Raw genomic sequence first — 14588 nt, 5'->3', positions numbered from 1 at the left:
CCACAGCTGAAAGATATTTCTCTAATGTGAGCTGTGGATTGAGGAGGACGCCCAAGTTGCAGACCCTTCAGATGGAATTGTCCTTGGGAGGCAGAACCCACAGGCATTCCGTCTTATCCGGGTTGAGTTTGAGTCTGTTGACACCCATCCAGACCCCAACAACCTCCAGGCACCGGCACATCACTTCCACTGCTTCGGTGACTGGACATGGGGTGGAGATGTATAACTGGGTATCATCCGCAACTCTGTCCAATCAGTTGGGTTGGCAATATGTAAACCAACAATGTATGTCTGTAGGTTTAGCTGTTTTGATGTATGTAGCTTTAACTGTATGCTATTTCTGATTGGTTGTATTGCAGGTTGCCATAAGAGGGAGCTAGAGATCATCCTTCTGTCTCTCTGACCAACTTTCTGACATTCTGTTCTGTTGTAGCTAAGCTGTATTTATTTTTGTTTACTGTGAATGACAAAGGCAAGTGGTAAGAGTAACTAAAGGTAAAAGGAAGAAGAAACCGCTATGGTTTAGTAATGATGTAAGGGCTGTAGTCAATGAAAAAAGGCTGCCTGTAGGAGATATAAAGAATCTGGAAGTATAGCTGACAGAGAGGTATATAAAATGAGACAGAAGGAGGCGAAACAGATAATATATCTCATTGAGTTCTTTGACTATGTCACAAAGGTGTTGGATCAAGGTGGTGCCGTGGATATTGCCTATCTGGACTTCAGCAAAGCCTTTGATACGGTTCCACATAAAGAGCTGATAGATAAATTAGTGAAGATTGGACTTAATCCCTGGATAGTTCAGTGGATTTCAAGCTGGCTGAAGCATAGACATCAGAGAGTTATTGTTAATGGCGAGTATTCTGAGCAGAGACAGGTTACAAGCGGTGTGCCACAAGGGTCTGTTCTGGGTCCTATTCTTTTTAATATGTTTGTGAGTGACATAGGGGAAGGTTTGGTAGGGAAGGTTTGCCTATTTGCCGATGACTCTAAAGTGTGCAATAGGGTTGATATTCCTGGAGGGGTCTGTAATATGGTAAATGATTTAGCGTTACTAGATAAATGGTCAAAGCAATGGAAACTGCAGTTTAATGTTTCCAAATGTAAAATAATGCACTTGGGGAAAAGGAATCCTAAATCTGAGTATTGCATTGGCAGTTCTGTGTTAGCAAAAACTTCAGAAGAGAAGGATTTAGGGGTAGTGATTTCTGACAGTCTCAAAATGGGTGAGCAGTGTGGTCGGGCGGTAGGAAAGGCAAATAGGATGCTTGGCTGCATAGCTAGAGGTATAACAAGCAGGAAGAGGGAGATTGTGATCCCCTTATATAGAGCGCTGGTGAGACCACATTTGGAGTACTGTGTTCAGTTCTGGAGACCTCACCTACAAAAAGATATTGACAAAATTGAACGGGTCCAAAGACGGGCTACAAGAATGGTGGAAGGTCTGAAGTATAAAACGTATCAGGAAAGACTTAATGAACTCAATCTGTATAGTCTGGAAGACAGAAGGAAAAGGGGGGACATGATCGAAACATTTAAATATGTTAAAGGGTTAAATAGGGTTCAGGAGGGAAGTGTTTTTAACAGGAAAGTGAACACAAGAACAAGGGGACACAATCTGAAGTTAGTTGGGGGAAAGATCAAAGGCAACATGAGAAAGTATTATTTTACTGAAAGAGTAGTAGATCCTTGGAACAAACTTCCAGCAGACGTGGTTGGTAAATCCACAGTAACCGAATTTAAACATGCCTGGGATAAACATACAGTGGTACCTCAAGATACGAACCCCTCGTCTTACGAACAATTCGTGATACGAACCCGGGGTTCAGAAAAAATTTGCCTCTTCTTACGAACTTTTTTCAAGTTACGAACGCCAAACCCGAACTTCCGGGTTCGGCATTGGGAGGCTCCTGGGAAGCCCCCGGGCTGTTTTAAAAGGTGACCGCCGGGCTGGGGGGCTTCCCAGCAACCTCCCGAATCCCGAACTTTTGCCGAACTTCCAGGTTCGGGGTTCGGGGGGGTGCTGGGAAGCCCCCCAGCCCGGCGGTCACCTTTTAAAACAGCCGGGCGGCTTCTCAGGAGCCTCCCAACGCCGAACGCGGAAGTTCGGGTTTGGCGTTTGGCTTCCGGAGGCTCCTGGGAAGCCCCCCGGCTGTTTTAAAAGGTCACAGCCAGGCTGGGGCGCTTGCCAGCAGCCCCGACTCCCTGCCGCTCGCCCATGGCCGGCAGAAGATCGCTCTTGCCCGGCTTCCGCGCGAGGCATCAGGTCAGCATTCTGTGGGGCGGGCGGCGGGGAAGCCGGCGGCTGTGGCAGCTGCTGCAGGAGGCTTTCCCCCTCCTCGTCCGCCGCCCGCCCGCCCAGAATGCTGACCTGATGCCTCGCGGGGAAGCCGGGCAAGAGCGATCTTCTGCCGGCCATGGGCGAGCTACAATAAGCTTCCACGCCCTCGCCCGTGCCTGGCGGGAGGTGAAGAGTGCTTTGCCCAGTGCAAAGTTGACAGCAAGCAGCTCCGCAGTCCCCAAAGGAGGCTTAACCCCGCCCCTCTGTCCAACCCCTCGCCCGTATCCGGCATAACTTCCTCCTGCCTATCCCCGCTCTTCTGCCGGCCACGGGCGAGGGGTGGGACAGAGGGGTGGGGTTAAGCCTCCTTTCGGGACTGCGGAGCTGCTTGCTGTCAACTTTGCACTGGGCAAAGCACTCTTCAGCTCCCGCCAGGCACGGACGAAAGGCGAGGAAGCCTATTGTAGCAGCTGCCACAGCGGAGACATTTGGGGTTTTGGCTGGGGGGGGGAGGGGAAGGCAGGAGGTCCGGCCCTTCATTTGCCCTCCCAGCAAAAGACAAAGCCGCACAGCTCCGCATCGCCGAAGGAGGCTTAACCTCACCCCTCTGTCCCACCCCTCGGCCGTGGCCGGCAGAAGAGCGGGGATAGGCAGGAGGAAGTTATGCCGGATACGGCCGAGGGGTGGGACAGAGTGGTGGGGTTAAGCCTCCTTCGGCGATGCGGAGCTGCGCGGCTTTGCCTTTTGCTGGGAGGGCAAATGAAGGGCCGGACCTCCTGCCTTCCCCTCCCTCCCCAGCCAAAACCCCAAATGTCTCCGCTGTGGCAGCTGCTACAATAGGCTTCCTCGCCTTTCGCCTGTTTCAGCTTTCCATCCATCCACGTCACTTCGCCGCTAAATCGTATGGCAGCAAACAATCTTTGGGGTTTTCGCTGGGGGGAGAAGTAGGACCTTCCTAACTTCCTCCCCCCCCCCCAGCGAAAACCCCAAAGATTGTTTGCTGCCACACGATTTAGCGGCGAAGTGACGTGAAGGGATGGAAAGCTGAAACCGGGCTGTTTCAGCTTTCCATCCATCCACGTCACTTTGCTGCTAAATCGTATGGCAGCAAACAATCTTTGGGGTTTTCGCTGGGGGGAGAAGTAGGACCTTCCTAACTTCCTCCCCCCCCCAGCGAAAACCCCAAAGATTGTTTGCTGCCACACGATTTAGCGGCGAAGTGACGTGAAGGGATGGAAAGCTGAAACCGGGCTGTTTCAGCTTTCCATCCATCCACGTCACTTTGCTGCTAAATCGTATGGCAGCAAACAATCTTTGGGGTTTTCGCTGGGGGGAGAAGTAGGACCTTCCTAACTTCCTCCCCCCCCCCAGCGAAAACCCCAAAGATTGTTTGCTGCCACACGATTTAGCGGCGAAGTGACGTGAAGGGATGGAAAGCTGAAACCGGGCTGTTTCAGCTTTCCATCCATCCACGTCACTTTGCTGCTAAATCGTATGGCAGCAAACAATCTTTGGGGTTTTCGCTGGGGGGAGAAGTAGGACCTTCCTAACTTCCTCCCCCCCCCAGCGAAAACCCCAAAGATTGTTTGCTGCCACACGATTTAGCGGCGAAGTGACGTGAAGGGATGGAAAGCTGAAACCGGGCTGTTTCAGCTTTCCATCCATCCACGTCACTTTGCTGCTAAATCGTATGGCAGCAAACAATCTTTGGGGTTTTCGCTGGGGGGAGAAGTAGGACCTTCCTAACTTCCTCCCCCCCCCCAGCGAAAACCCCAAAGATTGTTTGCTGCCACACGATTTAGCGGCGAAGTGACGTGAAGGGATGGAAAGCTGAAACCGGGCTGTTTCAGCTTTCCATCCATCCACGTCACTTTGCTGCTAAATCGTATGGCAGCAAACAATCTTTGGGGTTTTCGCTGGGGGGAGAAGTAGGACCTTCCTAACTTCCTCCCCCCCCCAGCGAAAACCCCAAAGATTGTTTGCTGCCACACGATTTAGCGGCGAAGTGACGTGAAGGGATGGAAAGCTGAAACCGGGCTGTTTCAGCTTTCCATCCATCCACGTCACTTTGCTGCTAAATCGTATGGCAGCAAACAATCTTTGGGGTTTTCGCTGGGGGGAGAAGTAGGACCTTCCTAACTTCCTCCCCCCCCCAGCGAAAACCCCAAAGATTGTTTGCTGCCACACGATTTAGCGGCGAAGTGACGTGAAGGGATGGAAAGCTGAAACCGGGCTGTTTCAGCTTTCCATCCATCCACGTCACTTTGCTGCTAAATCGTATGGCAGCAAACAATCTTTGGGGTTTTCGCTGGGGGGAGAGGTAGGACCTTCCTAACTTCCTCCCCCCCCAGCGAAAACCCCAAAGATTGTGCCTTTCTTTGTTGCGCTTCCACCAGCATGGCCTGGCTGGCAGCGGAAGATGTAACCGAGCTCACGGGGCTGGGCTCGGCTCCCCCTCTTACCAGCCCAGCAGGCAGCCGCCATGGAAGGCTCCGTTCCCTGTCGGCCACGGAGACCGGCCCCGTGGGCTCGTTTACATCTTCCGCTGCCAGCCAGGCAGCGCAACGAAGAGAGGCATTCGCTTTCCTCCCGCCGGCCCCTCAATCGGGCCGGTAGGGAACAGAATGGAACCAGCCCAGAAGCAATAGACGCAGGATCGGGCCGGCAGCAGGCGCAGGGCGAGGCAGCAGGTCTGCATCCTGGGCAGGCGGGCGGGCGGCGGGCGAGGAGGCGCGGCCGAGCGGCGACAGCGGCGGTTCTCCTCACTTCGGAGAGCTTCCTGGGCATGAAAACGCGCGAATCCAACAAGAACGAAAGCCAGGAAGCTCTCCCTGGCGGAGACCGCCGGCCCCTCAATCGGGCCGCCGTGACGGGGACCACTGGCCTGCCTAGCGGGCTGGGAGGGAGGTGGAATACGGGAGGAGGAGGAAGAGGAGGAGGAGGGAGGAAGGAGAGAGAGAGAGAGGGAAGCCGCCCGGCTGTTTTTAAAGGTGACAGCCGGGCGGCAGCGTTTTTTTTGCGGTTGTTTTTTTTTTGTTGCACGGATTAATTGACTTTACATTGTTTCCTATGGGAAACAATGTTTCGTCTTACGAACCTTTCGTGTTACGAACCTTTCCCTGGAACCAATTAAGTTCGTATCTTGAGGTTCCACTGTATATCCATTGTAAGATAAAATACAGGAAATAGTAAAAGGGCAGACTAGATGGACCATGGGGTCTTTTTCTGCCGTCAGTCTTCTATGTTTCTATGTTTCTATATGCTGCTAAAGCCTCAAAAGAGGAATTGCCAAATCTATGAAGAAAGGGGATAAAACCTTTTTCAGATATATCAGTGATAGGAAGAAGAAAAACTGCAGCATCACAAAGCTTAGTACTGGAGATAATACATACATTGATGGGAATAAAGAGGTCGCTGACCATTTGAATAGCTACTTCTGTTCAGTTTTCTCAGAAGGCAGCTTACAATATAACACTATGGGTGGATATAGCATTGCTTCCAGCTGTACGGATTCAGCTCCAGTGATCTCAGAGGCCGATGTCTTAGAATAACTTGAACGATTAAAGACAAATAAGGCAATGGGTCCAGATGGCATCCACCCCAGAGTTTTTAAAGAACTCAGATATGTGATTGCCATCCCCCCGACTGATTTGTTTTACCAATCCCTTTTAACAGGAGATGTTCCTGATGATTGGAGAATGGCCAATGTTGTGCCTATCCACAAGAAGGGCAGTAGAGAAGAAGCTGGTAACTACAGGCCAGTTAGCTTGACATCAGTTATAGTTAAAATGATGGAGACTCTACTCAAAAAGAGGATAAATCAGCATCTAAAAAACAATAACTTATTGGACCCCAACCAGCATGGCTTTACTGAGGGTAAATCATGTGAGATTAATCTCATTGATTTCTTTGACTATGTCACAAAGGTGTTGGATGAAGGTGGTGCCATGGATATTGCCTTTGATACGGTTCCACATAAAGAGCTGATAGATAAATTAGTGAAGATTGGATTTAATCCCTAGATAGTTCAGTAGATTTGCAGTTGACTGAAGCGTAGACATCAGAGGGTTGTTGTTAATGGCGAGTATTCTGAGCAGAGCCTAATTACAAGCGCTGTGCCACAAGGGTCTCTTCTGGGTCATATTCTTTTTAGTATCTTTGTGAGTGACATAGGGGAAGGTTTGGTAGGGAAGGTTTGCCTATTTGCTGATGACTCTAAAGTGTGCAATAGGGTTGATATTCCTGGAGGCGTCTGTAATATGGCAAATGATTTAGCTTTACTAGATAAGTGGTCAATGCAATGGAAACTGCAGTTTAATGTTTCCAAATGTAAAATAATGCACTTGGGCAAAAGGAATCCTCAATCTGAGTATTACATTGGCAGTTCTGTGCTAGCAAAAACTTCAGAAGAGAAGGATTCAGGGGTAGTGATTTCTGACAGTCTCAAAATGGGTGAACAGTGTGGCTGGGAGGTAGGAAAAGCAAGTAGGATCATGGGCTGCATAGCTAGAGGTATAACAAGCAGGAAGAGGGAGATTGTGATCCCGCTTTATAGAGCACAGGTGAGACCACATTTGGAATACTGTGTTCAGTTCTGGAGACCTCACCTACAAAAAGATATTGATAAAATTGAACGGGTCCAAAGACGGGCTACAAAAATGGTGGAAGGTCTTAAGCATAAAAAGTATCAGGAAAGACTTCATGAACTCAATCTGTATAGTCTGGAGGACAGAAGGGAAAGGGGGGACATGATCGAAACATTTAAATATGTTAAAGGGTTAAATAAGGTTCAGGAGGGAAGGGTTTTTAATAGGAAAGTGAACACAAGAGCAAAAGGACACAATCTGAGGTTAGTTGGGGGAAAGATCAGAAGCAACATGAGAAAATATTATTTTACTGAAAGAGTAGATGCTTGGAACAAACTTCCAGCAGATGTGGTTGGTACATCCACAGTAAGTGAATTTAAACATGCCTGGGATAAACATATATCCACCCTGAGATAAAATACAAAAAATAGTATAAGGGCAGACTAGATGGACCATGAGGTCTTTTTCTGCCCTCAATCTTCTATGTTTCTAAGAAAACTTTGTAATTGTATATTCTTTGGACCGTTATTCTGACTATTATGTGTATGACCTGGATTGTTTATTAGATTGTGTTATTTCTTAAAGTAAACTTTAACTCAAGTTAGCGTATGTGTGTGTGGCTGGGTAATTATTCATAACTACTCTCATAAACGTTTCCGTTTGCATATCCTTGTTACTGAAAGGTTACTTTGCACATAACATGCAGCTGCGAGAGCAATCATGGTCTTCCCCAAATATGTCCATGTTACTCCAACACTCAGCAGTCTGCATTGGTTGCCGATCAGTTTCCGGTCACAATTCAAAGTGTTGGTCATCACCTATAAAGCCCTTCATGGCACCGGACCAGGGTATCTACGAGACCGCCTCCTGCCGCACGAATCCCAGCGACCGGTTAGGTCCCACAGAGTTGGTCTCCTCCGGGTCCCGTCAACTAAACAATGTCTTGTTGTTTGGCCAGACCCAGAGGAAGAGCCTTCTCTGTGGCAGCACCGACCCTCTGGAATCAGCTCCCCCCAGAGATCAGGATTGCCTCCACCCTCCTTGCCTTTCGTAAACTCTTTAAAACCCACCTCTGTCGTCAAGCATCGGGGAATTGAAACATCTCCCCCTGCCTATGTAGTTTTCTGTGTATGATATGACTGTATGCATGTTTTTTTATATATTGGGGTTTCTTGTTTTTTAGACTTTTAAATGTATTATTGTTATTTTAGATTCTAACTATTAGATTTGTCATTATATACTATACTCATGGCTTTACTGAAGGCAAATCATGTCAGACTAATCTCATTGATTTCTTTGACTATGTCACAAAGGTGTTGGATCAAGGTGGTGCCGTGGATATTGCCTATCTGGACTTCAGCAAATCCTTTGATATGGTTCCACATAAAGAGCTGATAGATAAATTAGTGAAGATTGGACTTAATCCCTGGATAGTTCAGTGGATTTCAAGCTGGCTGAAGCATAGACATCAGAGTTATTGTTAATGGCGAGTATTCTGAGCAGAGACAGGTTACAAGCGGTGTGCCACAAGGGTCTGTTCTGGGTCCTATTCTTTTTAATAAGTTTGTGAGTGACATAGGGGAAGGTTTGGTAGGGAAGGTTTGCCTATTTGCCGATGACTCTAAAGTGTGCAATAGGGTTGATATTCCTGGAGGGGTCTGTAATATGGTAAATGATTTAGCTTTACTAGATAAATGGTCAAAGCAATGGAAACCGCAGTTTAATGTTTCCAAATGTAAAATAATGCACTTGTTTTTTAGACTTTTAAATGTATTATTGTTATTTTAGATTCTAACTATTAGATTTGTCATTATATATTGTTTTTATCATTGCTGTAAGCCGCCCCGAGTCTACGGAGAGGGGCGGCATACAAATCTAATAAATAATAATAATAATAATAACAACAACAACAACAACATAACACACAACATTCATCCACTACTGCAACTGTGTTCCAAATCTCTCCTGAGCAAGAGCCACAAGATAGGGTCTGAAGGTAAGCAAACCAAGGACTGGAGCCATGGGAGATGATTCCAACGTCAGTAGTTCTCAGATCCTAGAGTTCCCTGGTGTGCCTCTAAAACTAGAATCTGCATTGAAAGCACTGCTCGTGCTATTCTATGATTAATGTTGAATACACACATTACATTATTCAGATGCCAGCTGTAGTTGCCACTGGCAGCATGACTGGAGGAAAATTAAGTCGCTCCTGGTTATCAAATACTGAGTCACTAACACTCACTGCCTCTTCCCTGCCAAACACAAATGCCAAGCAGGTGGGGTACAGAGAACCAATGACTCAGTGAAGTTAACTAGATAGGAAATATCTTCTTTGTTGCTTATTTCCATGCTCAACAATACCAAGCTCAGGCTCCCAATGATTATTCTATCCCCTCATTCTATCCCCCAATTCTCAACTCCCATTTTGCTCTGGTTTGTGCCGTTTGTGGCATCTCGGAACTTACCAAAAGCAGCTGAGCCCCCAGGACCTCGATTTCTGGCACAAAGTTCTCCACCGGTTGTGGGGAGCGAGCAGCAAAGGCACAGCGTGGTAGAGACACATCCAGTGGCCAATCTTCCTCTGAAGGGAGACCAATCAGGCTGAAGGAAAGAAAAGGGGGGAAAAACTCGAGCTGGATCCGACTCAGATTGGTTTTAAGGCAATGGGGCAACCCTGGTAGGCACTGCACCCCCAAAGGCTTCCCAGCCACAGCACCAATCCTCAAATTACACAAATAGTTTTTCGTCTTGTAATCGTTGTTCTAATTCAGGATTTCCTGAAAAACCAAGATTAACTCACCTAAATAATACTTCCCCTGTGGCCCTGCCTTGTATGAAGATTATGCCATTTAACAACTAACCCTTAAACATCAACAATAAAATAGATGAGTCCTATTTGCATAGTTTCTTACCATCTTACATGGAACTGGAAATTTGTGTTCTCCAGGTACTGTTCAACAATTCCCAGCATCCTCCACAAGACGTTGTGCCCCTTGAATGTTACAACCCAGCAATGTTTTGATTATTTTGCTACAGTGGATATAAACTGGAGTTATGTCTAGGGAATTTCTTATATTTATTTGGAACAATGTTATATCTACCTGCCTTCCCTTCCCTTCAGTGATAAGAAGAATATAAAAGCAAAGGTTTTCAGCATGTGATCAGTTTGTTTGCAATTTGATTCTCCCAAAGCTTCAGAAAAAAAATTCTGATTCAAGTAGATATAGAATTATGTTCTAGTCCTTATGTGTCTAAACTGAGCAATTTTGTTCCAACTCATGAAATGAAATTGGCAGCGTACACATTTGATTAATAAAATAAATGAATGCAAGAGATGGACTTTGAATTAATGGTGCTTGACCACACTGATACCATGGTTTGGGCTAGGAATATTGCAGTTTATGATTTTAGCTGTAATGAAGTGAGGGAACCTTTTTTCCGTCAGGTGCCAAAAGTGCCCGCACACATGCTATCAGGTGTACATGTGTGCCCATGCCTATAGTTCAATCCCCCCTGTGCCCCAACCCCCTGCACATATGTGTGTATGTTTGCTTTTAATAATGGGGTTTGTAGTGTTTTTTAAATTATTAGATTTGTTTTACATTGTTTTATTGTTGCTGTGAGCCCCGAGTCTATGGAGAGGGGCGGCATACAAATCTAATTAATAATAATAATAATAATAATAATAATAATAATAATAATAATAAATGTGCCTGCTTTAACTCTCAACAAAAGCCAGTCAGTGGCCAAACCCCTATTATGTCTGACCATTTGCTCCATTAGAAAGATCAACAAAATAAGATCTTGCCGCTATAATGAGTCACTTCTGCTTTCTCTGGCTCACAAAAACCTTTGCTCTGCTTCTTTATATAGTGTAGAAGAAGTCAAGCTACCTCCAGTCACGCTGAGCAAAACCAATGCTCTAAATAAGGATAACAACTTCCTCTTTGTGATGAATTACCGACCCACAACCTTTGGCATTCAATAAGACGTGGAGACTCACTCAAAGATTTTGCCCAGTTGGTCAGCTTCTGATTTGCCACAGAAGAGAGGTCTAGAAAGAAGACAAAAGGAAATTGTGGTCATGGCAGTCTTATGACACTCACAAATCCTGACAGTCTTAAAAACCAGGACTGCTCATTCCTTATTTTTTCCTGATATCAAAGCACTGAGGTCTAACATTGGGGCTTGGTTAATATTTTATTATTCAGGGACAAGAGTAGGAGTCCATCAGGTGGTTAACTATTTTAGGGCAGTTGTGATTCAATCCACTGAACTGAGAGAACAAAAAGGTTTCATAGAGACAGTCTTCAGATGTTTTCAAATGTGGCAACTTTAAGACTTGTGGACTTTAACTCCCAGAATTCTCTGGGAGAATTCGCTACGCTGGCTGGAGAATTCTGGGAGTTGGTCCACAAGTCTTAAAGTTGCCAAGTTTGGGGACCCCTGCTTTATCTGAAGATAACTTGGGAGTAAAGTCCAGACCACTGGAGTTAGCAAGCCATCGCAATTGGGGAAGGCCTGGCCACAGATAGGAGACAACTGTGTCTGTTGATGGACCTTATCGATAGGGATACATTCTGCATGACAGCCCCAATTTTTCATCAGATTGCCCAAACTAGGGATTTCTGATTCATCAATTACCCTAGGTTCCCTCAAGCACTGCAAACTTCATGTATCACACACACACACACCTCTTTTTGCCAAATTTCTAGTTCTCAGCCAATGAAATGTTGAGTTTTAAGAGAGATGTATAAAAGATCTAGGAAAACAGTTTACGCGTCATTAGATGTACCTCCTCTCCCAAATGAAAACAGTAGCTTTAGACCAGTGGTTCTCAACCTTTCTAATGCCGTAACCCAGAGGTCTTCAAACTTAGCAACTTTTAAGACTTGTGGACTTCAATTCCCAGAATTCTCCAGCAAGCTAAACTGGCTGGAGAATTCTGGGAATTGTAGTCCACCAGGCTTAAAGTTGCCTAGTTTGGGGATCCCTGCCGTAAACCCCCAACCATAAGTCTAGGGCCAATTCTCCCAACAGAACTTGAAGCTGATTGGCAGGAAGGTCAGAGGGACATCCCCACTGAAAATGCCTGATTGGTCAGATTGTAAAATATGTTCCAAGGCGCCAGAATAGAAGGTTTAGTTTCTAACACCATGCAAAATTTGTCTTTTTCCCTGGTCTTAGGCGACCCCTTGTTCGAACCCCAAAGGAGTCCGGACCCCCAGGGTGAGAACCACTGCTTTAGACAGATCTTGAATAAGGTGCAGTGACCCTTCAGTAGGATATTACAAAGCTATAGGTGTACTTAATTGAATTGGTTCCTTTAATTACAAAGACAGATGATGGACAATTGTTCACAAGTAATACCGGATTGACTACAGTGTCCAAGGACCAAACATCTTAGAAAGAAAAATAAGAGAACTATGCAAAAAAAGGCAGTGCTGAATCAAAGCTTGAAAGAAACTGATAAAAAACAGGTGTATCCAACCTGCAGGACTCATGCAGCCCTCAACAGCTAGCAAGGCAGCCTCATAAGATGGTACACTTTTAATATTCTGTGATTTATATAAACTACTGAGGGACCGCCTTCTGCTGCACGAATCCCAGCAACCAGTTAGGTCCCACAGAGTGGGTCTTCTCCGGGTCCCGTCAACTAAACAATGCTGCTTGGCGGGACCCAGGGGAAGAGCCTTCTCTGTGGCGGCCCCGGCCCTCTGGAACCAACTCTCCCCAGAAATTAGAATTCCCCCACCCTCCTTGCCTTTCGTAAGCTACTTAAAACCCACCTCTGCTGCCAGGCATGGGGGAATTGAGATATTCTTTCCCCCTAGGCCTTTACAATTTTATGCATAGTATGTCTGTATATATGTTTGGTTTTTATATTAATAGGTTTTTAATCATTTTTAGTATTGGATTATTATTGTACGCTGTCTTATTATTGCTGTTAGCCGCCCCGAGTCTCGGGAGAGGGGCGGCATACAAATCCAATAAATAATAATAATAATAATAACAACAACAACAACAATAATAATGTATTTTATGTGCAGCCCAAGACTGTTCCTCTTCACTCAGTGTGACCCAGGCAAGCCAAAAGGTTGCACAGCCATTCCCCTAGACCAGTGATAGCGAACTCCTTTTTTGGTTTGCATGCAAAAAGGATGTGTGTCCATGCCCCTACCCACCCCTATGCCCCCCACGCATGCACACTCCCCTCCCCACTACGCCCCATCACAACGGACTCCTGAAGCCTGGGGATGGCGAAAAACAGCCCAAACAGAAGTTTGTTTCCAAACATCCAAGTTGGCCCATTGTTTGCTGTCCCCAAAGTTCAGGAGGCTTCCCTGAAGCCTGGGGGGACTGAAATGGCTGAAAAGGGCAAAAATCAGCTGGCCAGCGTGTGTATGCACGCTGGAGCTGACATAGGGCAACACCTTGCATGCCCTCTGATATGGCTGCATGTGCCACCTGTGGCACACGTGCCATAGGTTCGCCATCACAGCCCTAGACCAGGGGTAGGCAAAGTTGGCTCTTCTATGACATGTGGACTTCAACTCCCACAATTCCTGAGCCAGCATAATTGGTTCAGGAATTCTGGTAGTTGAAGTCCACAAAAAATTGTGGCCACGGACCTCCCAGACTTAAAGATTAACATTTCTTCAAGGCTTCATGGACTCCATGACATCATCACAGCCCCCTAGGATCCGTGGACCACACAGATTGAGAATCAGTGCCCTAGACCAGTCAGAATTTATGCTAAGTATCTGACAGTCTATGTAGAAAGAGAAGCTTGGACACTCGGCGTGACTAGCCAAAGCCACACAGCGCAACTGGCTTTCATTGATAAGCCCCATGCCACCACGTTCCCTTCCTTTCCTACAGTTGTATGCCCAAGGGACCAGTTAAAGAAGAGCTCTTGCAGAAAATCTCTGCTGGCCTCTTTTGGGCAATCACCTTCTATTATGCTACTCCCTCTGCTGGCCTAGAGCAAGTAGAACAGCTCCACAAAACATTGCTGAGATGCTTCCAAAAGGAAGCAATTAAGACTCCAAAGGATAAACTACTACTGTATTGTGATATGATAACACGATAAGCTTTAGTGCACATTTATTAAATCTACAGCAGCAGGAACTGGCAGGAATTCAAAACAAGGGAAAGCCTTAGAGGAAAAATTATAGGAAAATAAGAACAAGATTGAGAAATGCAATTAATTAATCCCCATTGCTGCAGCCATGAAATGTTATCGAAAAGAGAAAAATCAGCAGATGCAAAACACAAAACAGGAAAATCAAATATCAGCAATAATGGAGCTAAATTTAGTCCGGCAATCCAAACTTTAAATTTGAAAAATGTTTCGGCTATTCAGTATAAGGATATTCCAACCACAGAGGTAATGAAAGAAGAATGAATTAGAAAAGATTACAAAACATTTACATGTATGGGAACAGGAGGTTCACAATTGTTGTCCCTGATAGGCCGTTATATATTGAACCCCAATAGCATCCATAATAATGCTACTTGAAGAAACACTATCGAAGGACAATGGTGGAATTATAGTTGCTGCATTGTTCATTATAAAGACTTTAAGAAAATGATGAACCAGTTTGGTCTATTGGTTAAGGAACAGGGTGTAAAATCAGACAATTGTGAGTTTTAGTTCTGGTTTAGGTATGAAAGCCAACTAGCTTTGAGCAAGTAGGACAGCTGAACAAAACACTGTT

The 14588-nt window shown here is 45.8% G+C and overlaps 1 protein-coding gene across 3 annotated transcripts in view; it reads right to left on the bottom strand.

Moving 5' to 3' along the window:
* Positions 1–14588, bottom strand: part of CDK4 (cyclin dependent kinase 4) — a 40573-nt gene that overhangs the window by 4510 nt on the left and 21475 nt on the right. For all 3 annotated transcript variants that reach the window (XM_070740735.1, XM_070740734.1, XM_070740732.1), the window contains exons 7-8: positions 10871–10921; positions 9333–9468 (exon numbers count right to left, since the gene is read on the bottom strand). In XM_070740735.1, coding sequence (XP_070596836.1) covers positions 9333–9468; positions 10871–10921 — 187 coding nt within the window. The remainder of the gene's footprint in view (positions 1–9332; positions 9469–10870; positions 10922–14588) is intronic.

This window comes from Erythrolamprus reginae, chromosome 2, assembly GCF_031021105.1.
Source record: "Erythrolamprus reginae isolate rEryReg1 chromosome 2, rEryReg1.hap1, whole genome shotgun sequence".
NCBI classification, from domain to species: Eukaryota; Metazoa; Chordata; class Lepidosauria; order Squamata; family Dipsadidae; genus Erythrolamprus; species Erythrolamprus reginae.
The sequence above is the reverse complement of the archived record's forward strand: the minus strand, read 5'-3'. Positions and strand labels throughout refer to the sequence as shown.